Source organism: Dendropsophus ebraccatus, chromosome 5 (assembly GCF_027789765.1).
Source record: "Dendropsophus ebraccatus isolate aDenEbr1 chromosome 5, aDenEbr1.pat, whole genome shotgun sequence".
NCBI lineage: Eukaryota > Metazoa > Chordata > Amphibia > Anura > Hylidae > Dendropsophus > Dendropsophus ebraccatus.
In genome coordinates this window covers 11,760,616-11,788,434 of record NC_091458.1, presented here as the reverse complement: position 1 = coordinate 11,788,434, position 27,819 = coordinate 11,760,616, and the positions used below count along the sequence as shown (strand labels likewise).

The 27,819-nt window shown below is 45.2% G+C and overlaps 3 protein-coding genes across 3 annotated transcripts; all 3 read right to left on the bottom strand.

The window, feature by feature from the left end:
• Positions 1–1,037: 1,037 nt before the first annotated feature.
• Positions 1,038–2,000, bottom strand: LOC138794065 (olfactory receptor 1496-like). Its single transcript, XM_069972830.1, has one exon. It carries the CDS (start codon positions 1,998–2,000, stop codon positions 1,038–1,040), a length of 963 nt encoding a protein of 320 aa, XP_069828931.1.
• A 10,269-nt stretch (positions 2,001–12,269) lies between these two features.
• Positions 12,270–13,217, bottom strand: LOC138794064 (olfactory receptor 52E8-like). The gene has a single exon (XM_069972829.1). It carries the CDS (start codon positions 13,215–13,217, stop codon positions 12,270–12,272), a length of 948 nt encoding a protein of 315 aa, XP_069828930.1.
• A 2,046-nt stretch (positions 13,218–15,263) lies between these two features.
• Positions 15,264–25,366, bottom strand: LOC138794062 (olfactory receptor 5AC2-like). Its single transcript, XM_069972828.1, has 3 exons — positions 24,536–25,366; positions 22,886–23,149; positions 15,264–15,374 (listed from the first exon to the last, which is right to left on the bottom strand). The coding sequence occupies exons 1-3, from the start codon at positions 25,364–25,366 to the stop codon at positions 15,264–15,266; spliced, it is 1,206 nt and encodes a 401-aa protein (XP_069828929.1).
• Positions 25,367–27,819: the final 2,453 nt, after the last annotated feature.

Below are 27,819 nucleotides of genomic sequence, written 5' to 3'. Positions count from 1 at the left end.
GCTGCACCCCATCACGGAGCTCCCAGACCCCGGTGGCTGTCATCTTTTCCAGGGTTCTAGGTAAGTCCCAACCCGGGTTTGATGTCACAGACGGGTGGGATTTAGCATGCTTAGCCAATCAGCGACTGCAGTGGTGTCCTGTCCCAGTTAATGACTGGCTGAGCGGGGCTCCACGTAGCCAGAGGGGAGCTCAGAGGACAGCTGGCTGGGTCCAGGAGCGGGACACAGCTCTGTGTGGGCTCTGGGACACGTGATTATAACTTTTTTTTTTTTCCCCACTCCCAGTATGAAATAATTTTTTTGCCGTCCCCTGCCAGACTTCTCCTTTACAAAAAAGCTGTACTTACTTGCATCCAGGTCGAGTCTCCTGAAGCTTTAAAGTCTTGTGCTGGATGAAAAGAAGAGACTAAACACATGAAGTCCTGGGCAGTACAAAGTGTCATGGCACAATGTGTCCATCAATCACATGACTGCCTTCTATGTGAGCGCAGATGACCTGGGAAGCATGGGATTTCCTGCATTTAGTCTTTTTTTGTTCAACAAGCTGAAGACTAACAAGCTGCTTTCAGGAGACTGGACCTGGATACAAGTAAGTATTGTTTTGTTTTAAAGCATGATAAGTAGAAAAAAATGAATGTCATTTGCAAACATGCTTTATTACCTGCTGGAATTCTACATATCGAAATCCAGGTTGGGCAGAAGAGTGAGGCGCTGCACAACCCCTCAAATATCGCAACATAACAAAAACTTTTACATAACATAACATAACAAATGCTATCCAGCTCAATGTGTACAAGCAAAATATAGATAAAATCAGACTGAGAAGCCCTATACAACCAGCATTTGGTTTAACCACCTAAACCCCTGTGACAGGTCCTCTTTAAATCAATATGATCTATAGAGCTGCTCCAGTTCAAAGCACTGAAACATTACAACGTTTCTGCAAAAATAAATACTGCAGCGAAAGTTAAGTTAGGCTTTGGCACATCATTGTTTCCTTATTTAAATATTAAATTTGATGGGATCCGAACCAAGAATTATTTGGAGTTACCCAATATCGGCTCATAGATTGATTCCTTTAAAGTCTGAATCATCTTCTTCCTTAAAGCTTCCATCCTTATTCCATAAATAAAAGGATTGAAAGTGACAGAGACCAATAGACCACTGGTTGAGATTATAACGTGTGTCACAGTAGATAGGGAACCAATATTTAACCGATACCTGAAACTCACAAATAAAGAAGCTGCCATGAAAGTAGTATATGTGACTATGTGGGTCACCAGTGTATGGATGGCTTTCTGGGAGGCTTCCATGGAGATCTTCAGGCAGACAAGAAATGTCCGTAAGTAGCAGTAGATCACAATGATTAAGGAGCCTATGACCATTAGTAACGTCCAAATTGTCCCATAGGTGTCATTCACGGCTGTAGTGGAACAAGCCAACCGGATAAGAGACATGGTTTCACAGAAGACATTATTGATGCTATTACCACATAGTGTTAACCTGACCACCAATATGACTCCTACCAACCTGCTTATTACAATTACCAACCAGATAATAGTCAAGAACAGTATGGCCTTCTTATTGGTCATCAGAGAGTGGTATCTCAAAGGAAAACCAACAGCCAGGTATCTATCATACGCCATGATGGTGAAAGTAAATATTTCTACAGAAGCAAAGCTTTGAAGACAGAATGCTTGGATCAGACATCCGGACAGAGAGATGGTGGTACATCCGGAGAGCAAGTCTATGGCCAGTTTAGGGAGGGATGCTGAACTGCCAAACATAACGTTGCCCACCAGGTTACATATGAAGATGTACATAGGTTCATGGAGAGATTGTTCTGTCCGTACAACATACACAATTAATGTACATAAGGATATTGTGCTGAGATATATTACAAGGGCGACCACAGAGTAGAAATATTTCAGATTCTCCATCTCTTTGAGCCCTAAAAACACAAAGTCTTGGATGCTGAAAGCCATGGACTCATTCACCATTGTTAAAGACTTTTTTTTAGGTTCTCCTATATTTAGAGTGCCATTTCAGCAAAAGCTCTACTGACAAGATCAACCATCATACGCTAGACAGGGTCTTATATAGAGCTTGACATCGAATTCTTCTGAATAAAATATGACAGATGCACAGCCGGAGACATCAGGGACCTCTACCCAGTGGATCACACCCAGAACGCTAACTGTAACTAATGAGATCTTCAATTACTTAGTCGACTTTACTGATGAGCAGTTCTGTTCATTTGGATGAAATCCTCAGGGTATTGTGATGCTAAATAGTAGAATGATGAAGCAAACATTGATCTTGTAAGTGGCTCATATGTTCAGGATTAGTGGACAATGGCAGTGTCTATAATTTGTTAAAGCAAAAGTACCAGGTACATCGCTTTTTCTTTTTTTTTTTTAACGTAATTAGAGTTTGTCACCGGCGTGGGGATCCCGGTGGTGTAAAGACATTCTGTATGTTGGCCCGTTTCCAGTGCTCGTCGCTGGTCTTTACTCATGCACCGGCCCAGCTGGGAGCAATGGGGGGGGGGGGGGGGGGGTAAAGCTAATGTATTTTAAAAAAAGAAGAAGAAGAAGCAGCAATGTACCTAATGGTACATTCACTTTAATACAGAATATTAATGTGCACATTCTAAATTTGTTGGGAGTCAGTGGAAAGCATTGACACCACCTACTTTACCAAATAAGTTTTTGACCACGTTTACCAAGTCAAAGCCATCAGACAATACCCTCCAGATATAGGGGAGGCCCATTATATAAGTTAGCTGAATAAAAATGGAGTGGAGGGTGTAAAAGATAAATTTAAACCCTGCATCACCCCCAACCCCCCCCCCCCTCCCTTCCGCAGATACAGGAGCCACATATTCTTCCAAAATCTGTAGCTTGGAACTAATCACTTACATTTGGTAAGATACAGAACCTTACATAAGCATCAGTGTATGGGAAGTACAATGAAGACGCTGCAACACCCCACTACTCTTCTGATCATGGAGACGTGATTTACTTATCACACATTCTATACCACCCAATGATTTGCGCTGGCTAAAGGATCCTCTGCACCTTTTAGGTTAGATAAATATATTCAGGAGACGCTGAGGATGAAGGTATGTTTCTTACCTTCATTCTTGGCGTTGTTCTGGTGCAGTTAGTCATTTGTTTCACAGTCTGGTAAGACAGTTAGGAGCACTGGGACACCATTAGGAAAACTGTCCTACCCCCCCAGTGATGATTCAAACGGCCTGTGCCATTGATTATCATTAGAAAAAGGCGAGCAGACTGGGTGAGGATTGGTGCTATGGGGGCAGGGCAGTGCTTCTTACAGTGCCCCAGTGCTCCTAACGGTCTTACGGGACCATGGAGCAAATGACTAACTGCACCTGAACTGCACAGAGGATGAAAGTAAGAGACATACCTTCATCTTCGGCGTCTCCTGCGCAATAGGTGCTATCAGCAGGTTAGTTTTGTTTAATCTGCTGATAGTTACCTTTTAACCACTACACAGGGATCTGGACTTCACAGTAGAGAATTTTGATGTTGTAGCCCTCGGTGTAGTCTTGGATTAGTGATGGTAGCGCAGAAATAAAATACTATGTTGACAAAGGCTGGAGCATAGACACAAGTTGACGCATGGACACAGGCTGCAGTATAGACACCAGCACAGACCATGACCTGTGTATGTAGTTGTTGGTATGTTTGAATGTATGCATACTATGAACATGTGTGGTATATTAGTACCATGTATAAGTGAAATATAGTGGTATGCGTGTTACCTTAAATTTTATTGGGGGAATATTATTGGGGTAATAAAGTGTTTGAATCTTCATCTGGTGCAACCATGCCAGGGCAGAATCGTTCACATGCTCTTTTTGAATCAAGATGGAACTCACCTGGAACCCATGGGCTCCTCTCTTGGGCTCCTCTCTTAGTACAGGCAGCATGTGCAAGGGTATGATTGATAGAAACATACCACACTTCTAGCCTATCACAGGCTTATTCTAGAAAGTTCCCATCAATAGGACATCAGGTTGCCTTAGACTGCCCCCCATCAATAGGGGATTAGCCCAGTCTTAGCCCTTGTAGTACCAAAGAAAGCTTTTCTTTAGGGCCTTGCCCCTGTGGTCAGGTCGCTGATCATGCCAAAGACTTGATTTTCTTCTCAAGCTACAAGCAAGTAATGCGGCCTGCTAACACAGAGGAAACTACTGTTAAGGGGGCCCACAATCTGTCTACGCCTGGGATAACCACGTTCTACAAAGTATTCTCAGGAAGTTCTTTAGCTGACCAGGACTATGCCCAGTGGTTGGCAAGTAAAGTAAAGCCAAAGTACCCCACTAATCTTCGCTCGATCTCTTCAAGTAATCTTGAGGGATTACACCCGGGTGTCCTAGCCCAGGGCCCGTGTTGCTAGATCTGGGATCTCTGGGATCTCTTTTGGCGGAAGGAGGTATTCTCTAAATCGTGAATATGTGTTTCTTCTGTCAAAATCAAGATGGAACTCACCTGGCATGGTTGTGTAGTGTCCTGGAACTCATGGGTCACTGTTGGGCTCTTTCTTAGTACAGGCAGCATGAGCAAGGGTATGATTGCCAGACACATACCACACTTCACAGGGGTGACCACGTCCTATAAGGTATTCTCAGGAAGTTCTTCAGCTGATCAGGACTGTCCCCAGTGGCTGGCAAAGAGTAAGTAAAGCCGAAGTACCCCACTAAACCTTGCTTGAGTTCCTCAAGTAATCTTCAAAGATTACACATGGGTGTCCTAGCCCAGGGCCCATGTTGCTAGATCTGGGATCTCTGTGATCTCCTCTGGCAAGAGGAGGTATTCTCTAAATCGTGAATATGTGTTTATTTTGTCAAAAGTCAAGTCTTAAGTAATAAGCAAATCATCAATGGGAGAAAAAGAATGGATGTACATACCTTAGTCAGCAAAGGAGGGATTCCTGGCAGAGTCTTCCATAAACAGGGTCTAACGTCATCAGGGGCAAAAGGCCATGGCAGCTATAACTTCAGGGATATCATTGAAGTAAGAAAAGCTGAACTATTGGGCGTTATCAAGGACCTAAAGCTGCAATGGAAAGAGGTAAATTACATACTGCTAGAGTGGTTCTACCGAATCAATCATATACAGCCCAGTAAAGGCCTTTTAACATTGACAGATAATCAGCCAAATCAGCCAGATATCATCCTGTGTAATAGAGCCAGCGATCAGATACTTACTGGTATCAAGGTAACCACAGGTACTAGGCCTCACTGGTATCCAGGTAACAACAGCTACTAGGCCTCACTGGTATCCAGGTAACCACCGCTACTAGGCCTCACTGGTATCCAGGTAACCACAGATACTAGGCCTTACTGGTATTCAGGTAACCACAGCTACTAGGCCTCACTGGTATCCAGGTAACCACAGCTACTAGGCCTCACTTATATCCAGGTAACCACAGCTACTAGGCCTCACTGGTATCCAGGTAACCACAGCTACTAGGCCTCACAGGTATCCAGGTAACCACAGCTACTAGGCCTCACTGGTATCCAGGTAACCACAGCTACTAGGCCTCACTTATATCCAGGTAACCACAGCTACTAGGCCTCACTGGTATCCAGGTAACCACAGCTACTAGGCCTCACTTATATCCAGGTAACCACAGCTACTAAGCCTCACTGGTATCCAGGTAACCACAGCTACTAGGCCTCACTGGTATCCAGGTAACCACAGCTACTAGGCCACACTGGTATCCAGGTAACCACAGCTACTAAGCCACACTGGTATCCAGGTAACCACAGCTACTAGGCCTCACTTATATCCAGGTAACCACAGCTACTAGGCCTCACTGGTATCCAGGTAACCACAGCTACTAGGCCTCACTGGTATCCAGGTAACCACAGCTACTAGGCCACACTGGTATCCAGGTAACCACAGCTACTAAGCCACACTGGTATCCAGGTAACCACAGCTACTAAGCTACACTGGTATCCAGGTAACCACAGCTACTAGGCCTCACTGTTACTGAGATAACCAACGAGTAGGTCTCGTTTACTCTTTGTATGTGTATTTTATTTTTATTTATTCTAATTATTTAACTGTGTATTATGTAATCTCTGTACTGTATGTATAAAATAAAAAAATAAAAAAGCACTGCGGAATCTGCTGGCGCTATACAAATTATTATTATTAAGGTACTAGGCCTCACTGATATCAAGAGAACCACAGGTAATGGGCCTCACTGGTATCCAGGCAACCACTGACAATAAGCCTTACTGATATGTAGGTAACCACAAGTACTAGACGTCAATGGTATCCAGGCAACCAAAGGAACTAGGGTTTTCTTGGTATCAATGTAACCACAGGTATTAAGCCTCAATGGTATCCAGGCAACTACAGGTACTAGGCCTCACCAGTATCCTGTGGTTACTTGGATACCAGTGAGGCCTAATACCTGTGGTTACCTGGATACCAGTGAAGCCTTGTACCTGTGGTTACCTGGATACCAGTGAGGCCTAGTACCTGTGGTTACCTGGATACCAGTGAAGCCTTGTACCTGTGGTTACCTGGATACCAGTGAGGCCTAGTACCTGTGGTTACCTGGATACTAGTGAGGCCTAGTACCTGTGGTCACCTGGATACCAGTGAGGCCTAGTACCTGTGGTTACCTGGATACCAGTGAGGCCTAGTACCTGTGGTTACCTGGATACCAGTGAGGCCTAGTACCTGTGGTTACCTGGATACCAGTGAGGCCTAGTACCTGTGACCTGGATACCAGTGAGGCCTAGTACCTGTGGTCACCTGGATACCAGTGAGGCCTAGTACCTGTGGTCACCTGGATACCAGTGACGCCTAGTACCTGTGGTCACCTGGATACCAGTGAGGCCTAGTACCTGTGGTCACCTGGATACCAGTGAGGCCTAGTTTCTGTGGTCACCTGGATACCAGTGAGGCCTAGTACCTGTGGTTACCTGGATACCAGTGAGGCCTAGTACCTGTGGTTACCTGGATACCAGTGAGGCCTAGTACCTGTGGCCACCTGGATACCAGTGAGGCCTAGTACCTGTGGTCACCTGGATACCAGTGAGGCCTAGTACCTGTGGTCACCTGAATACCAGTGAGGCCTAGTATCTGTGGTCACCTGGATACCAGTGAGGCCTAGTACCTGTGGTTACCTGGATACCAGTGAGGCCTAGTACCTGTGGTCACCTGGATACCAGTGAGGCCTAGTACCTGTGGTTACCTGGATACCAGTGAGGCCTAGTACCTCTGACTGTCGCTCTATAAAACCTGCTGTGGAAACCATTACAGCTGGAAAAAGTTAGCTGTTCATTACACAAAGTCTCTGCTGCAGATAAGAGAGGAGGGTGACATATAAGGCAGACAGGGCAGCTAATGTATAGGGGAACCACAAGTCTCAGCACACTATATCACAACAGAATAATGCAATAGGGTTAGATAGTACATTATACAACTATATTGCACAATAACAGGCAAGTGATAGAACCTGACCCCTACCCCACTTATAATCCCCCACCAACAAATGCACACACACACACACACACACACACACACAGACACACACAGACACACACACGTCACAGAGACAAGAAAATGCATTGAAAGAAAATGCAGTCCTGAAGTTCTCTATAGTCTAAACACAGCCTGAGCCCTCTGTGTGCAGGAGACCTGCAGGCTATACACAGCAGCAGGAAGCTACATACACACAGGGGATGAAGGGAACCCCAGCTTGTATATCAGCAGGCCTGCAGAGCATTGCACCCTAACACTTACTCATGACATACAGAGTCCTCCATCCCCCCTTTAGCCTCCTCTGTACAGACTCCTCCATCTCCCCTCAGCCTCCTCTGTACAGACTCCTCCATCTCCCCTCAGCCTCCTCTGTACACACTCCTCCATCTCCCCTCAGCCTCCTCTGTACACACTCCTCCATCTCCCCTCAGCCTCCTCTGTACACACTCCTCCATCTCCCCTCAGCCTCCTCTGTACACACTCCTCCATCTCCCCTCAGCCTCCTCTGTACACACTCCTCCATCTCCCCTCAGCCTCCTCTGTACACACTCCTCCATCTCCCCTCAGCCTCCTCTGTACACACTCCTCCATCTCCCCTCAGCCTCCTCTGTACAGACTCCTCCATCTCCCCTCAGCCTCCTCTGTACAGACTCCTCCATCTCCCCTCAGCCTCCTCTGCACAGACTCCTCCATCTCCCCTCAGCCTCCTCCATCTCCCCTCAGCCTCCTCCGTACAGACTCCTCCATCTCCCCTCAGCCTCCTCTGTACAGACTCCTCCATCTACCCTCAGCCTCTTCTGTACAGACTCCTCCATCTCCCCTCAGCCTCCTCTGTACAGACTCCTCCATCTCCTCTCAGCCTCCTCTGTACAGACTCCTCCATCTCCCCTCAGCCTCCTCTGTACAGACTCCTCCATTTCCCCTCAGCCTCCTCTGTACACACTCCTCCATCTCCCCTCAGCCTCCTCTGTACAGACTCCTCCATCTCCCCTCAGCCTCCTCTGTACAGACTCCTCCATTTCCCCTCAGCCTCCTCTGTACAGACTCCTCCATCTCCCCTCAGCCTCTTCTGTACACACTCCTCCATCTCCCCTCAGCCTCCTCTGTACAGACTCCTCCATCTCCCCTCAGCCTCCCCTGTACAGACTCCTCCATCTCCCCTCAGCCTCCTCTGTACACACTCCTCCATCTCCCCTCAGCCTCCTCTGTACAGACTCCTCCATCTCCCCTCAGCCTCCTCTGTACACACTCCTCCATCTCCCCTCAGCCTCCTCTGTACACACTCCTCCATCTCCCCTCAGCCTCCTCTGTACAGACTCCTCCATCTCCCCTCAGCCTCTTCTGTACACACTCCTCCATCTCCCCTCAGCCTCTTCTGTACAGACTCCTCCATCTCCCCTCAGCCTCTTCTGTACAGACTCCTCCATCTCCCCTCAGCCTCCTCTGTACAGACTCCTCCATTTCCCCTCAGCCTCCTCTGTACACACTCCTCCATCTCCCCTCAGCCTCCTCTGTACACACTCCTCCATCTCCCCTCAGCCTCCTCTGTACACACTCCTCCATCTCCCCTCAGCCTCCTCTGTACACACTCCTCCATCTCCCCTCAGCCTCCTCTGTACAGACTCCTCCATCTCCCCTCAGCCTCCTCTGTACACACTCCTCCATCTCCCCTCAGCCTCCTCTGTACAGACTCCTCCATCTCCCCTCAGCCTCCTCTGTACAGACTCCTCCATCTCCCCTCAGCCTCCTCTGCACAGACTCCTCCATCTCCCCTCAGCCTCCTCCATCTCCCCTCAGCCTCCTCCGTACAGACTCCTCCATCTCCCCTCAGCCTCCTCTGTACAGACTCCTCCATCTACCCTCAGCCTCTTCTGTACAGACTCCTCCATCTCCCCTCAGCCTCCTCTGTACAGACTCCTCCATCTCCCCTCAGCCTCCTCTGTACAGACTCCTCCATCTCCCCTCAGCCTCCTCTGTACAGACTCCTCCATCTCCCCTCAGCCTCCTCTGTACACACTCCTCCATCTCCCCTCAGCCTCCTCTGTACACACTCCTCCATCTCCCCTCAGCCTCCTCTGTACAGACTCCTCCATCTCCCCTCAGCCTCTTCTGTACACACTCCTCCATCTCCCCTCAGCCTCTTCTGTACAGACTCCTCCATCTCCCCTCAGCCTCTTCTGTACAGACTCCTCCATCTCCCCTCAGCCTCCTCTGTACAGACTCCTCCATCTCCCCTCAGCTTCCTCTGTACAGCCTCCTCCATCTCCCCTCAGCCTCCTCTGTACAGACTCCTCCATCTCCCCTCAGCCTCCTCTGTACAGACTCCTCCATCTCCCCTCAGCCTCTTCTGTACAGACTCCTCCATCTCCCCTCAGCCTCCTCTGTACAGACTCCTCCATCTCCCCTCAGCCTCCTCTGTACAGACTCCTCCATCTCCCCTCAGCCTCCTCTGTACAGACTCCTCCATCTCCCTGCAGTCAGTGTGTGAGCTCCTCAGTAACATGTGATACAGCTCAGAGCCCAGCAGGGGGCGGGGTCAGCATCCTTCTTATGTTATACTGTGTAAGCCCCTGCTGGACAAGTGTGGAACTGCAGACACCTAATGCTGACAGGACAGAAGCACAGCTTAGTATCAGGACATGTGACAGAACTGCCAGGACTACGGACCAGTAACATATATCCAGGACTGTGGGGTATGGTGAGGCTTAGTACCTGTGGTTGCCAGGATACCAGTGAGGCCTAGTACCTATGGTTGCCTGGATACCAGTGAGGCCTAGAGCCTGTGGTTACCTGGATACCAGTGAGGCCTAGTACCTGTGGTTACCTGGATACCAGTGAGGCCTAGAGCCTGTGGTTACTTGGATACCAGTGTACGGCTGAGGAGGGGGTAGATATAGACGGTGCCATCCACTAACCTCCGCGGTTACAGCGCCGGGTCCCGATTCGCACCGCCCCCTTCTCCTGTCAAGCTGCCGCTTCCTGGTCTGAACTGCGACCTGAGACTTAACGTCTCAAGGCAGCTCAGCCATTCAGTGGCCAAGGCAAGACCCTGCCCAGAGAACCCCTTTAATTTGCTAGATTTTGTTCCGGGCTAGATGTTTTTCATTTTTTAAAATCTTTTTAACTATTTTTACATGTGTTTTTAACATAGAAATTCACTGGCATCCGATCACAGTAGAGGCTCAATCCCCTTTAAGAAGCACAACTTTAAATGACACCAGGCAATGGCTTAAAAGCAGAATTACATTAAACCTCTAAATGTTCCATGATGTCTATATATTTGAGCTCTAGTGGTATACCTTCCTGTGCATGCAAGAAATGTTTTTCACATGTACATTTTTGCTTTGCATGTGATCTAAACTGATTGATGAGGAGTTAGGGCCCTATTCCACCAGACGATTATCGTTTGCATAATCGTTAATGATTAACGATCTCAAACGACCGCTTTTGCGAAAGACCTGAAAACGTTCACTTATTTCCATGGAACGATAATCGTTACTTTTGATCGTAATTGCGATCGTTTTTTCTTCTATTGCAAACGACCGAACGACGTCTTATTCAGTGCGAACGATTTGCAAACGTTTTGCGAACGAGCAACGATAAAAATAGGTCCAGGTCTTATAAAGCGATCAACGATTTCTCGTCCGATCGTTAATCGTTAACTGCATATCAACCGAACGATTATCGTTTAGATTCGAACAATTTAACGATAATCTGAACGATAATCGTCCGGTGGAATAGGGCCCTTAGACTACACATGACCTGCTTATCTGCAACTTGAAAATACGTAGATCTGTATAGAAGCTGTAATATCCAGGCTAAGTAATCCAGACTATGTTAAAACTTAATTAAATTGAAAAATTTTATTAAATGGAGTCTGTTACTTTCTGGTGCTTAAACCATGGAAAGCTTGAAACAGTGACACAGACCTTTAAAGTGATACTGCAGTAGGACCCCATCTCCCCGCCTAGTCGCCACTGTCCACTGATGAAATACAGCCATTTTAGAGCAGAAAGAAGATATAGACAATTTGTATACCAGTATTCATCAAATGTGCAGTATCTAAGCTTGTAAATGATGCGGAGAAAACCACACATAGAGTATGGGGGGTGACAGTACCACTTTAACACAGTGTTGTACGATGCAATATGGATGGCTAAAGGTGGCCATACACTTTTAAAAACTGATAGGTGAATGATTTGTTCCGCTGTCAGTAATCTTTCGCACCCCCCCCCCCTTTCCTATACACAGGAACGTTGGAGAATAAATGGGTCAGGAACTGATTTTACATCACACATCATGTGTCGGTGGACTGTCCGGAGAGCCCCATACACCTTATACTGATGGCTGAACCCTCTGCAAGTGGTGGGTATAGCTGACAAAAATATAAAGTGTATGGGGATCTTATTTATAGATGAAACTTGGCCTGGAAAATTATAAAAGGGTGATCCCCATCCTGCAGTGACAGATCTCTCTCTATACAACTATAGAAAGTGATCTGTCAATGAGGGCCAAAGACTGCTCTGATGACTTGGAGCCCCATTCCTTTCCCAGGTTTTATCTATGAGTATTCTGAAACAGCACAGAAATTCTGGACACATTATAGATCACTGTGGTAACGGTCCCTTAAATTGGGTCTTGCCGTCAGGTGGATCAGGTAACAGACAGATAGCAACAGGTTTTATTTAAAGTAAGTGTAGACTTTGGCACAAACATTGGTTCACAACACATTACTCATTGTCTGCTCCTAAGGATTTCCTTCAACGTCTGAATCATCTTCATCTTTAAAGCTTCTGTCCTTATCCCATAGATCAGAGGATTTAGGATGATGGAGACCAACATACCACCTACTGAGATTATAACGTGTGTCACAGTAGGTAGAGAACCACTAATTAACCGATATCTGAAACCGACAAAAATAGAAGCTGCCATGAAAGTAGAGAACGTCATTATGTGGGTCACCAGTGTATGGATGGCTTTCTGGGAGGCTTCCAAAGAGATCTTCAGGCAGACAAGAAATGTCCGTATGTAGCAGTAGGTAACAATTATTAAGGAGCCCCCGTCTGTCAGTAAAGTCCAAGTAGTCCCATAAATGTCATTGACTGCTGTGCTATCACAAGCCAACCGGATAAGAGATGTTGTTTCACAGTACACATTATTGATGTTATTACCGCATAGTGTTAACCTGAGCACCAACAGGACAGCTACCAACCTGCTGATTAAGACTATCAACCAGATGATAGTCAAGGACTGAAGAGCCTTCTGATTGGTCATCAAAGCATGGTATCGCAATGGGAAACCAACAGCCAGGTATCTGTCATACGCCATGATGGTGAAAGTTAGTATCTCTACAAAAGCAAAGCTCTGAATACAGAAAGCTTGCATCAGACATCCGGCAAGAGAGATGGTGGCACATCCAGAGAGCAAGTCTATGGCCAACTTGGGAAGAAATGCAGAACTGCCAGCAATAACGTTCCCCACCAGGTTACATATGAAGATGTACATAGGCTCATGGAAAGATTGATCTGCCCATACAACGTATATAATTATTGTGGTTAAGAATAATGTAATGAGATATATTATGAGGGTGACTACAGAGTAGAAATATCTCAGCTGCTCCATCTCCTTAAGTCCTAAGAGAACAAAGTCTTGGATGTTGAAGACCATGGACACATTTACCATTGTTGAAGACTGCTCAAATTCATGCCGTGTTAGTAATGGCCCTATGGACTGGATCTATGTGACTGGAAAAAAAATGATTCTTATATAGAATTAAATGAGATGAACAGATGTAGACATCAGGGACCTCTGCCCAGTGAAATCTCTCCAGAGTGACAGCAACTAATTGGATCATCAGAGACGTAGATGTATTTATAAAGTTTTGTTAATTTGGATAAACTGCTGAAGATATTGTGCTGACAATCGAATAATTGTCGAATAATAGAAGAAATAGGGATATTTTTACGTCCCTCTTATGCAAAGGGTTTGTAGACTTAGTGGATGTCCATTACCATTAAATACAAAAAAAGGTGTCAAAATTTTAGTTACAATATATAGAAATCACTAAAGAAAAAGACAACATAAAAAACTTTAACTACCAGAAAGACCTCAATTTTTTTTCTCCTCCCCTTTTAAGAGCCATAACAACATTTTTATTTTACCATTAAGTCAAATGGGGCTTATATTTTAAGACATCTGGACAAATTATGCCCTATGCCCAATACCCATAGGATAGGGCATGGGTCTCCAAACTGCGGCCCTCCAGCTGTTGGAAAACTACATTTCCCATCATGCCTGGACAGCCAAATCCAAAGCTTTAGCTGTCCAGGCATGATGGGAGTTGTAGTTTCACAACAGCTGGAGGGCCGCAGTTTGGAGACCCATGGGATAGGGCATTGGATTGATTGGATTGATTTTTCTGTGATCTGCTAGCACAGTCTGCCTAGGGCAGGTTGTGTACACAGATCAGTCACAGAGGCCTTGTGAAGGCCTTGGGCTGGCCCTATACCAACATGTGCGGCCATACTGTTTAAACACTGATGACTGTCCTTGTCAGCCAATGCCCGCAAAGTACTGTATGAAGCAGGCTCAGCTTCTGACCCAACTTGTGAAGGTACAGTATTGTGCTGTTGGTTTGGAGTGAGCTCTGATACTGGCAGATGTATCAGGAGACTGGCTGTACATGTAGGTTGAGGTCCTGGCTGTCACAGGAACATGTCAACCTACAACCTACAAGTGTCAGGACTCAAAATAATGTACATCCTCCATCCAGGGCCGTATTTACCACTAGGCACCCTTGGTCCGGTGCCTAGGGCAGCATCTTGCAGGGGGAAGCACCAGGGAGCAGGGGGAAGGAAACAACCTTTTTTTTTTAGTCTCCCACTTCCCTTTCAGACTTGCCAGTAAATCTGGTGTCTTTTCAAGCGGGGGTGTGGTGGTGTTGGTCAGGTCTGGTATGGCGGTGGTATCCAATGACAGAATAGTCTTCCTGACTTGAGAAAGGGGTCCCCTGTACCCTGAAACACGTTGTCCCTTTAGAGAAATAAATGTGTTTATAGCAGTACCTGCTTTGGACTTTGTCCCATATCTACTGTAGGCCAGCGCCTGTCAAGTTTTCATCTACATTCACCGCTGCCAACTGCGGGCACTCGACACCCCACCACTCTGCAGTTACAGTATGAGGGTATTGTTCAGGTCTGGTATGGTGGTGTTATCCAGTCACAGAATGGCGGTATTGTTCAGGTCTGGTTTGTTGGTAGTAAATGTGACACCTGGAGCTATTACCTTCCAATCTACCAATCCTGTGGTGAGAATTCCTTCAGACAATATGCAGACCGCTCTAATCATTGTTGCAATGTGGAAATTCATGTTTTAAGTGGTAAAAACCATGAAAACATGATTCAGACAAAGTTTCTCCTTGTAGACAAATGCATGTGGCTGAAACCAGGATTATTGGCCATACGCATCTTGGTTACGGCATGAGGGTCTGGTTTTGGCTGCAGGTGGTGACGTACAGTAAAAGTAGGAACGCTGCCTAAGACTGATCAGATATCAATATGATTTTCAGAAACTAAAAATCATGTTACTGATTCGTGAGTGAAGATGGGGCGTCCTCAGATTTAGTGCCTAGGGTAGCAGCTTAATCCAGTGATCAGTGAATTTAGGGTAATGATGACAAATAACCAATCAATTGTGATTACAACATGTGTCACAGTAGATAAGGAACCATTACTTAACCTCTAACTTAAAATTACAAAAAGAAACTGCCATGAAAGTAGAGAATGTGATTATGTGGGTCACCAATGTATCAATGGCTTTCTGGAAGGCTTCCATAGGGATCTTCAAGGAGACAAGAAATGTCCGTATGTAGCAGTAGATCACAATTACGTATGAGCGAATTTTTCAAAAGTTTGATTTGGCAGGTTGAACAATCTATGATGTAAAGTTTGGGTTCATCCGAACCTTAAACAAACTGCACTAAAACAGATAAATGATTGCAGGTGTTTAGCTGTTTTAGTGCAGTTCACAAAGTTCGCTCATCAACACTTACTAGTCTATATTCCCCCCGATGTCCTCCTTCTCTGGTGTCTGGTGTCCCCCGCAGCCGCCAAAAGCCTGTCTAAGTCCAGTCTTGGTCAGTGATTGTTGGCTGAACCAGTTATCACTCTCTTCTCTTATTTTGGTAGTGACAGCCCACTCAGCCAATCACTTACTGAGACAAGGCAGTGCTGCGGCCAGAGATTGGCTGACAGATTGGTCCTCTCTCCTCTACTCTCGAAACATGTAACCTGAGATTATACTGGTCCACTCTCGAATTTTCTCTTCTAGTAGCATGGGGTAGTGATTCAGGTCAGCCTGCACCATCTATACACCAGAGTTCTCTAAGAATTACATACCACATCAACTCCTTTCTGGCATTCTGGTTTAGTGAGGCTGTGGCTTCAAGGTTCGTCTGCCAGACACTCTTTCCGATTAGCATGCTTCACCCACTTTTTTCATCTACTCTGACGCTGGAGATAATAGTGCAACAAATCGAAAAGAAAAAGGCAGAGCGCCTCATAGGGTGAAAAGTTTCAATACCCCACAAAGGGAATATTCCAGGAGACTGCTCACCTGGGTAGGTTGTGTGTAGCCACGACAACCATTAATAGCGTAAATCCGTAGTAACCAGCCGCAGCAGAAGTATGACACCGCACACTACTCGAGGGTCCGGGATAAATAGCCAAAAGAATGAAGAAAGAAAGGGTCCTTCGCAGGCCGTTATTCACACACACTTTATTGGTCCTTACAAATAACGTGTTTCAAAGTCATCAGACTTCTTCTTCAGATTAATAGGACAGCATACACACTCAAAGAACTCCCCACATTAAAAAGAGCTGGCCCAGGAAGTAGGTTGCGGCTTTTACCCAACCCCCGCTCCATCAAATAACAAAATAACAGATAACAATGTCCAGACCTTTCAGAACAATACAACAATTGCGTCCTAATCGGAAAGCATATATATTTTGTAACAAAACTTACATTTAAACTTGCAGCTTGTATTGCCCATGTGTATCTCTCTGAAATACAGAGAGGTTGTTCAGGACCTTTGCACATGTGCAGAAAGTCCAGACCAGCAAAAACCTTCCAGGACCTTCAGGAAACTCCATGCCTAGGGATGTGAGGTCGTAAAGGACCTTTGCACATGTGCAGAAAGCCCAGGTTGGTATTGACCTTCCAGGACCTACACAAACACTGTAATCCTTTCACAGACTGCAATGAGCTTCCCCAGTGCATAATAAATAAAATTTAAAATTGGACCATGTCCTGTTGTCCTTTATCTCTCTATGTAGTATGTATACCTCTCTCCCTAATTATTGAACTCTGGGAAAGAACATACAATATAATCTAAAATCAGGTAAGCAACATATTAGCTAAATCATACATATATATATATATATATACAGCTGTACTAAAAATATATATATATACATAAACATACCTAGATATGCAGGATCAATCATACCCCCAAAAAAGGAAAAGTATATAAATAAATTAATACACAATGTTTTAACAAGCATATCCTGCATACCTTACATGCTCTGATAATAATAATAATAATAATAATAATAATAATAATAATAATAATAATAATAATAATAATTTTTATTTATATAGCGTCAACAGATTCCGCAGCACTTAACAATTCTGGGGGTACATACATAGACAAAAAATAGACATTGCAGAGATATACATATAATTATCAGCCATACATGAGGAGTGAGGTCCCTGCTCGCATGCATGAGCTTACAGACTATTAGGAGGGGGTGCGAGACAGAATGGCAGAGGGGCAAAGTGCTTCATTGTTCTTATGGTCCGGCCATCTTTATAAATAAGGCAGTAAGGTAAGGGGGGTGAACCTGTCACCAGCCAATGCCTGCATGCACAGGTCTAGGTGCTTAAATGCTTGGCGTGTGTGTATATGTATGTGTGTATGTGTGTGTATGTGTGTGTGTGTGTGTGGGGGGGGGGCGGGGGGTTGAGGGTTGAGTCAAAATTAGGGAACCTGGTAAGCCTGCTGGAACAGATGAGTTTTGAGGGCACGTTTGAAGCTTTGTGTATTGGAGGTGAGTCTGACAGTCTTGGGTAATGCATTCCATAGAACTGGTGCAGCTCGGGTAAAGTCCTGGAGACGGGAGTGAGAGGTGCGGATCAAGGTGGATGTTAGTCGTAAGTCATTAGAGGAGCGTAAGGCACGGGTAGGGCGCAGGGCCGTCTTAACAGCATTATGGGCCCCTGGGCAGAGGTGCGAATTGGGCCCCACCCCCTGCGGCCACCGCAATCAAACCCCCCCATCTTTGCAACCCCGCCCCTAGCCAGTACAATGACGTACAATAAAAAATACAAATTATTGTTAACACAAACTTTAATCCACAACACAGTCTTTCAGCAGTGCAAAAACAAAAAATAACCGTGCATGCCTCACCAAACCAGACCAGGTTGGCTTCAAAGTATCCAAGAAACGCAATGGAGACAGCACTTCCAACAGCAATCTGCAGGGTTTATTGTCACACCAGTGCAACACGTCTTATATATACAGAGGGGCAACAACATGACTATTATATATGAGAACCATGTTGTCTCCCTGTATGTATACTGTATAATACAATATACAGGGAAACAACATGGCTTATATATAGAGACGGGCAAAACAACATGTCTCATATATACAGAGGGGCAACAACATGACTATTATATTATATATGAACCATGTTGTTTCCCAGAATACAGGGAAACAACATGGTTCATATATAATATAATAGTCATGTTGTTGCTCCTCTGTCTATATGAGACATGTTGTTTTGCCCGTCTCTATATATATGCCAGATAACAAGCAACAAATATTACCACCGCATACTGACTAACACCACCGCTGCTACTGACTAATCCACTGTACACAGATCACTATCACCTCATCCAGTCATATAGAGGTACCCAGCTCTACACAGGTCCTGTACACCATATACATTACAGTGCAGATACATCAAGTGACTCACATGGGACGTCTTCTCTGATCGGAGTTCTTCCCTTTTCATCGTCTTTTCCATTTGCCCTGTGCCGTTATGAGAACTTCTCTGAGCCACGAATCCACAGAATCTGCCAGACAGACATATTAGGCTCCACACTCTGTCACCATCCTCATCTCTCTACACACTGCACATCTGTATTGGCCCCTTATAGATGGCTCCCCCTGTATTACCCCGTTATAGATGGCTCCCCCCTGTATCCCCCCCTTATAGATGGCTCCCCCCTGTATCCCCCCCTTATAGATGGCTCCCCCTGTATCCCCCCGTATAGATGGCTCCCCCTGTATTACCCCCTTATAGATGGCTCCCCCTGTATTACCCCCTTATAGATGGCTCCCCCCTGTATTACCCCCTTATAGATGGCTCCCCCCTGTATTACCCCCTTATAGATGGCTCCCCCTGTATTACCCCCTTATGGATGGCTCCCCCCTGTATTACCCCCTTATAGATGGCTCCCCCCTGTATCCCCCCCGTATAGATGGCTCTCCCCTGTATCCCCCCTATAGATGGCTCCCCCATATTCCCCCCTTATAGATGGCTCCCCCCTGTATCCCCCACCTCGTTTAGATGGCTCCCCCCTGTATTCCCCCTATAGATGGCTCCCCGTGTATCCCCCCCTTCCCCCTCGTATAGATGGCTCCCCCCTGTATCCCCCCCTATAGATGGCTCCCCCCTGTATCCCCCCCCTCATATAGATGGCTCCCACCTGTATCCCCCCCTATAGATGGCTCCCCCTGTATCCCCCCCTATAGATGGCTCCCCCCTATATTCCCCTTATAGATGGCTCCCCTCTGTATCCCCCCTATAGATGGCTCCCTCTGTTTCCCCCCTATAGATGGCTCCCCCCTGTATCCCCCCTTTAGATGGCTCCCCCTGTATCCCCCCCTATAGATGGCTCCCCCCTGTATATCCCCTATAGATGGCTCCCCCTGTATCCCCCCTTATAGATGGCTCCCCCGTATTCCCCCCTTATAGATGGCTCCCCCGTATTCCCCCCTTATAGATGGCTCCCCCCTGCACAGCAGATAAAAAAAACAAACACCCAACTCACCTACCAGCGCTCCCCCGTCGCTGCTTCCTCTCCTCTTCTGCCCCCGGCTGATGCGTCGCTCCCCGGGGGATTCTCCGGGAGCGCACACATCCGGAAGCTCAGTGTTCGCCCAGGCCGGGACTTCCGGTACAGGAAGCCCCAGCGACGCGCACTGAGGTTCCTGATGCGTGCGCTACCGGAGAATCCCCCAGGGAGCGACGCATCAGCCGGGGCCGGATTTCCTCTTGCGACTGCAAGCAAGAAAGTGCTTGCGGTCGCAAGAGAAGGGGAAGGGGGGGGGGGCGCAGGGCCGTCTTACCCATTGGACATGGGAGGCGGCTGCCCGGGGACCCTTGCGTCCTAGGGGGCCCCTGCCCGCTGTGACGCCTACCATGCCCAATGGGTAAGACGGCCCTGGTAGGGCGGTAGACAGAGATGAGGGAGGAGATATAGGGAGGTGCAGCACTGTGGAGAGCTTTATGGGTGAGCAGGAGGACTTTGTATTGTATCCTGTGTTTAATAGGGAGCCAATGTAGTGACTGGCACAGGGGGAGGCATCGGTATAGTGACTGGCACAGGGCGGAGGCATTGGTATAGCGGCTGGACATGGAGATGAGCCTGGCCGCTGTATTGAGAATGGACTGGAGAGAGGAGAGTTTAGAGGAAGGAAGGCCGATTAGTAAGGAATTGCTGTAGTCTAGACAGGAATGAATCAAAGCGACAATAAGAGTTTTAGCAGATTTGACAGGAAGGAAGGGACAGATTTTAGAGATGTTTTTTAGATGCAGGTTACAGGAACGTGAAAGAGATTTAATATGAAGAGTGAAGGACAGATCCGAGTCACACATAACCCCAAGGCAGCGGCTTGTTGTCCAGGGGTTATGGTCGCACCACAGACAGAGATGGAGATGTCAGGTGGAGGGCGGCCAGCAGAGGGAGGGAATACAAAAAGCTCAGTCTTTGCAAGGTTTAGTTTTAGGAATAGGGAGGACTTAACGTTAGAGACGGCAGACAGACAGTTACTGGTGTTCTGTAGAAGTGCCGGGGTGATATCACGGGAGGAGGTATATAGCTGGGTATCATCAGCATAGAGATGGTACTGATCATAAAAATTGTGTGTGTATAATACATATATATATATATATATATATATATATATATATATATATATATCCACATTAGCTAAAACCGCCTATATAAAGTTAAGAAACCTGAATAAATACTTAAAAATTACTTTCAATTGTTTCATTTAGACCTTCAGGAGGGAGTGTGGCCATTTTAAAAATCCAGTACATCTCTCGCTTTCGCAAGGTTGCAAAGCGTTGTCGGATGGTGAAGGGGAGACATTCTATAGGCATACAGTAAGTGTGAAACCCTCTATACTACAATTGTGACTGATCGCCGCATGACTGGACACACTATGATATGCAAACCCCTTAGAGATATTACTGCAATGTTTATTTAGGCGCATACGTAGGTGGTTTTGTGTCCTTCCTATATACTGCAGTCCACATGGACACTCCAATAAATAGATCACATATGTAGTGGCACAATTCATATGGGTTTTGACTAGAGATGAGCGAACCGGGTTCAGGTTTGAGTCGATCCGAACCCAAACGTTCGGCATTTGATTAGCGGGGGCTGCTGAACTTGGATAAAGCTCTAAGGTTGTCTGGAAAACATGGATACAGCCAATGACTATATCCATGTTTTCCACATAGCCTTAGGGCTCTATCCAACTTCAGCAGCCACCGCTAATCAAATGCCGAAAGTTTGGGTTCGGATCGACTCGAGCATGCTCCAGGTTCGCTCATCTCTAGTTTTGACTTGATTGGAGATAATAGCACATTGTTCTATAGTTCCATATTGCTTGACATAGGTCAAAGAGACACATGGTACCTTTCATATATATAGCTGTCTGTGCTTCCAGAAAATAGAAATACATGCTTTTATTTTCCAGTGCAAAGTGTCAACGAGGTGTTCCCAAACCTCCTTGTTCCCTCCTCACCTGTTCCTACTTGATTGTCAGTCTGGTCTCTGCTTTCAGCTTAGTATCAATCAATAAAAAATAGACTAATTGCTGTGTAATGCTTTAATGAGGCTTTTTTTCTTAGTCGTTAGTGGAGATGGGTGCAACTCAGCATGCTGGAGTTCCGCTCATCTCTAGTCATTAGTCATTAAAGCGAAAGGTGTACGGACGGAGCTGTCGGAAGCACCATGGACTTGTAATATAATACACCTACAATGCAAAGCTATGGCGCTCCAGCAGTTCTGTACACCACTCGCTTTAGTAGCAGACTATGAACCTGCCCAGGGTTTTTAAAGGGTATCCTGACACTTGATCGAAATTATAGGTACGCTCTAAAGACAAGAAGAAAATATTAAAAAGCAAACACTGAATTTCTATGCAACATGACGGGGTTATTACTCTGCCATAAAGAAAGACTATTACCTAGTGTTTCTACCTCAAAATATTTACCCTGTCATATTGCAGAGGTACCTTGTGAACCACCTCTTTGAGTGTCGAGAGTCACGTTAGAAACAAAAACTATTTTTATTAAATGTAGAGAACCAAAAATTAAGAATTTATAAACGTTTGCAAATTTTGCAATTGTAAAAAACGTACACTATCCAAATTGGTATGGTTTGCTGGTAAAGCTATTTCTGCAATGCTATAAAATGGCAGCGCATACAGAGTAGTCATGACTCCTATGGTAAGCCACACAATATAGGATCGCAAGCCACATGTGGCTTCAGAGGAATTGGTTAGAGACCATTGGAGAATCCTAGACCCTTCATATGTACAATAGTAGTGACAGATGTCTTGACTGGCACCTTTGTGTATTGGCAACCAGATATGTACGTCTTGTGATGTCTTTTTATAGAAGGCCGGTAAGAGATAAATTAATTAAGTCAAAATACAAGAAATCATATTCACTTTTTATGTTTATCTTAAAAGATGATAAAAACTAGACAGGTTTCAGACCTTTGCAGAAGGTTTTACAGATTTGTTAACAGAACAGATGGGCCTGCAGAAAATCTATCCACACACTGTCTACAATAACAGAATATAAACCTGCCTGGGAGAAACATATATCTATCCTAAGATAATAAGAAAGTAGTTACTAAAAGTGAAGACTACCATATTTTCTGGCGTATAAGATGACTTTTTAATCCGGAAAATTCTTCTTAGAAGTTGGGGGTCGTCTTACGCCGGGTATGGTCGACCACTATTAAAAAAACAGTTAACTCACCTGGGGCCTGTTCCCCGCATCGGCGCACCTCCCATACCATTCCTGGCACAGGCAGTGTGACGTACACTGCCTGCGTCTGCGCCGGAGATCCCCAAACGTCTCGTGGGCAGCCAAGCGTCTCATTGGAGAGGCTTGGAGACGCTCGGCTGCCGGGAGAGCTTCGGGAGAATGAGAGAGGCGACGGAAGTTCCTGAAGCCTCTCTCATTCTCCCGAAACTCTCCCGGCAGCTCAGCGTCTCTGAGCTTCACCGATGAGATGCTCCGCTGCCCGGGAGAGGTTCAGGGATCTTCAATGCATGGCAGTGTACGTCACACGGCAAGGTGCGCCATTTCCAGGAACGGGCCCCAGGTGACTTAAATGTTTTTTGAGTTTTTTTTCTTTATTTAACCGCGTATAAGGCGAACCCCTGACAATCTTCTTAAAAGTCAGGGGTGGTATAATACGCCCAGTCGCCTTATACACTGGAAAATACAATGGACGTAGTGGTCTTTTTCTGCCAACAATCTTCAAGTTTCTGTGGATCTGTTAAGGTACCGATCATGCACCCACAGATTACAAAGAGTATTATGAGGTTAACAAATACCCAAAATATTATCAGGATTGATATTAAGTGACATACATCAAATAGTATAGTAGACCCAGGACTGGGAGAGTAAACATAGGTATAAAATTTACATTATACCGTGGAAACTTGGTCTCCCAGTCTGTCAGCTTTATGGTCAGACATCCACTCAGATCCCGGATGAGCCTCCTAAAAATGGCCTAGACCAGATGTTTGAAGATTTTGTTCTGATTTAAATATAGTTATTGAGTAAAGATGTTTTTATATGGTTAATTACATAAAAATACATTGTCATCACATCACAAAAGAGCCTCAAATCCAACTTTAAGCACAACTTAGACATTAGACAATAACTTAAAAGCATAATTACATTAGACCTTAAAATGTTCCATGATCTTAACATATGTGAGCTCTAGCAATACAATATATCTTCCTGTGTATGCAAGAAATGTGATTCAAATGATCAGCAATTTACAGAATTGACTTTATACGGCAATAGGAAGAGATCTGTCAATCATAGATAGAGATGAGTGAACCAGGTTCGGGTTCGAGTCGATCCGAACCCGAACGTTCAGTATTTGATTAGCGGGGGCTGCAGAACTTGGATAAAGCTCTAAGGTTGTCTGGAAAACATGGATACAGCCAATGACTATATCCATGTTTTCCAGACAGCCTTAGGGCTTTATCCAAGTTCAGCAGCCACCGCTAATCACATGCCGAAAGTTCGTGTTCGGATCGACTCCAGCATGCTCGAGGTTCGCTCATCACTAATCATAGACAAAGACTCCTCTGGAGGCTTGGAGCACGATTCCTGTCCCAGATTCTATATATGACTATTCTGAAACCGCCCAGAACTACATACTAAACTAATAGAAATAGGTTCCATTTAAAGTAAATGGAAACTTTGGCACACACTTTGGTTCACTTATTAAAAATACAGTTATTTTCCAAACAGCAATGACACATTACCCAAAGTCTGCTTCCTAATGATTTTCTTTAAAGTGAGAATCATCTTCATCTTTAAAGCTTCTGTCCTTATCCCATAGATCAGAGGATTTAGGATTATGGAGACCATCATACCACCTACTGAGATTATAACATGTGTCACAGTAGGTAGAGAACCACTATTTAACCGATATTTGAATCCGACAAATAAAGAAGCTGCCATGAAAGTTGAGAACGTGATTATGTGGGTCACCAGTGTATGGATGGCTTTCTGGGAGGCTTCGAAAGAGATGTTCATACAGACAAGAAATGTCCGTATGTAGCAGTAGATCACAATCATTAAGGAGCCTATGTCTGTCAGCAAAGTCCAAGTAGTGCCCCAAATGTCGTTGACGGCTGTACTAGCACAAGCCAACCGGACAAGAGACGTTGTTTCACAGTAAACATTATTGATGCTATCGCCGCATAGTGTTAACCTGACGACCAACATGACACCCACCAACCTGCCAATTAAGACTATCAACCAGATGATAGTTAAGAACTGAAGAGCCTTTTTATTGGTCATCAAAGAATGGTATCGCAATGGGAAACCAACAGCCAGGTACCTATCATATGCCATGATGGTGAAAGTTAGTATCTCTACAAAAGCAAAGCTCTGAATACAGAATGCTTGAGTCAGACATTCAGAGAGAGAGATGGTGGTACATCCGGAGAGCAAGTCTATGGCCAACTTGGGGAGAAATGCTGAACTGCCAACAATAACGTTTCCTACTAGGTTACATATGAAGATGTACATAGGCTCATGGAGAGATTGTTCTGCCCATACAACGTATACAATTAATGTGCATAGGAATATTGTGCAGAGATATATTACAAGGGCGACCATGGAGTATAAATATCTCAGCTGCTCCATTTCCTTGAGTCCTAAGAGAACAAAGTCTTGGATGTTAAAGACCATGGACACATTTACCATTGTTAAAGACCTTGCTCAAATTCATGCCGTGTTAGTAATGGCCCTATGGACTGGATCGTTGTGTCTGGAAAAAAGATTCTTATATAGAATTAAAACAGTGGAATTATCCTGGATAACAGATAAGTAGCTGGAGACCTCTGGGTAAGGGACTTCTGCCTAGTGGCCTCCAGAGTAACTGAACTAATTGGATCATTGGAGACTGTTAAACTGCTGGGGATACTGCTGACAACTAGTAAGATAAAGAACAAATATGGATATTTTGAAGTCCCTTCTATGCATAGGTTTTCTGGACCTAGGGGGTGTCCATTATCTATAGATATAAAACATGTATGTCAAAATATTGAATTCAAATTATAGAAATCAGAAAAAAGTGATATTGTCATTCCCTTTACTCTATGTGTGTTTCTGTGCACTACTCAGAAGCTTAGATGCTGTGTATTCAATAAATACCTGTATAAAACTGTGTCTTTTTTCTGCTCTAAAATTGCTTTATTTAATCAGTAGACAGTGTCACCTAGGCGGGGTCTCATAGCAGTTGGGTCCACTCTCATCCAACTGCTGTGATGCCCCGCCTAGGTGACACTGTCAATCGTTAATTAAAGCAGTTGAAGGGTGGTGACAGTATCACTTTAACAACCAGAAAGCTCTCAGACTGATTCCTGTCACATTCCATGACCACCTTCTCAGCAAATTCTATCACAGTGCTTTTTAAACTGAGAGGCGGGACTCACCAGTGAGGCACCCCCTAGTTGTTGGTGAGGCACCGCTGGGGAGGTATTTTTAGGAAAGTAAAAGCTGCGCAGTCCTTTCTCTGGCTGCAACATTCTCTGTGTTAAATATTCCAAAAAAAAGGGGGGATACGTGGAGGCTCAGATGAGTGGGGAGATCACCAAACCACCCTGATATGAAGCCCCTTAATTCCCTCGTGGTTGGAAGTATTGGAACATAAATAGGGAAATACCTATTTTGTGTCAGAGTCTAACTTATTCGTGAGTTAGCAAAGCCAGACAAGGGTTAGCAAAGCCAGGCATCCATCTACAGACAGCTGTTTTTGGTTATTGCCCCTCATCAGTGTGGAGTTGGATTCTGGCAATAAAAAGTAGACCAGCAAAAGCAATCACTGAGCTCAGGGAGATCAGTGAAAAAAATCCAATGAAGTACTGAAGTTTGAATATGCAAAAGGGGTCCGTGGAGCCTCAGTTGCGAGTCTCAAAACACGGGAATAGCCAGATATCTCTCCAGGGAAGGACCCAGCCAAGGGGTGCCTCCCAGTGGTAAGATCACCAAACCTACCTGATACTTAGCCCCTTACGTCCCAATAGGTTGCGAGTATTGGAACAATCTCTGGTTTAGGAACATTATTGACTCATTTTGCACTTATTTTAATATTATACAGTGTTAAGGAGACAAATGAAGGGTAGACTGAGCAATAGTTTTTATTACTGAATGAATTTCCACCACAGATGGTGAGGCCTGGCATCCTTCCGGTGAGTCTGGTGAGACCCAGGCATTGCTGTGGGTAGTTGGGTGAGCTCCAGTAAAAAAAGTTTAAGAAGCACTGGTCTATGAAATCCTTCCCATCTTGTTGATCACTGAGGCTGTGTAAAGGCCTCAGGCTAGCCCTCTACCAACATGTGCGCCCATACTGTTCAAATGCTGATTACTGTCATTATCAGCCGATATTATCAGCCATATCACCTGATATGGAATGGGCTTAGCTTTTGAGCCAGTTGCATACAACCTTTAAGGTATTATACTGCCAGGGTTGGAGTGAGCCCTGATCCCGGCAGTTGTAGGAGGCTGTACCGGCTGTGTGTGTCAGCCGAGGACCTGCCGCCATGATGATGTGGGAGGTCCTCAGCTGCTACTGAAAAGTATAAGTAGAGCAGCAGCGCAATGTCCTCTCCTTGCGCGGTAATAGACCTGTCCACACTGGCATGGCTAAATTCAAATTTATGATTCTGAAGAATTGTAGTGGCTTTAATGGCGATTTCATTTGAATAATCGCGCAGCTGTACTTTTTTTTTATTACTTTGTATTGTCATCTATAGGCTATGTTCCCGCAACGTTTTCTCCTGTCCGTTTATTAAATTTTAAAATGTTTTCGCAGTTTGGCCGCCCGACGACTGTGCAACGACGGCTGTTGGTGCTTTATTCTACTTCAGGTGGACTGACCACCCTTTGTCTTTAATTGAGTTTAATAGTAAAGACAATGAAAGGAAAAACTAAAACCGTTATAGGAGTCACAATAGGACCATTTGTTACTAATTAATTGCAAAAAAAGGATTTCATTAAAAAAATAAATAAAACATCAGAGAATCTGTGTAAACCTGCATATGGTTGTGTTCGGACTGATCTATGGAATAATGATATCATGTTGCTTTTACCGTATAGCGCATTATACAGGCACAGGGACCCCCAAAAGTTACCATATTGCATTCTTTTTTTCCAAT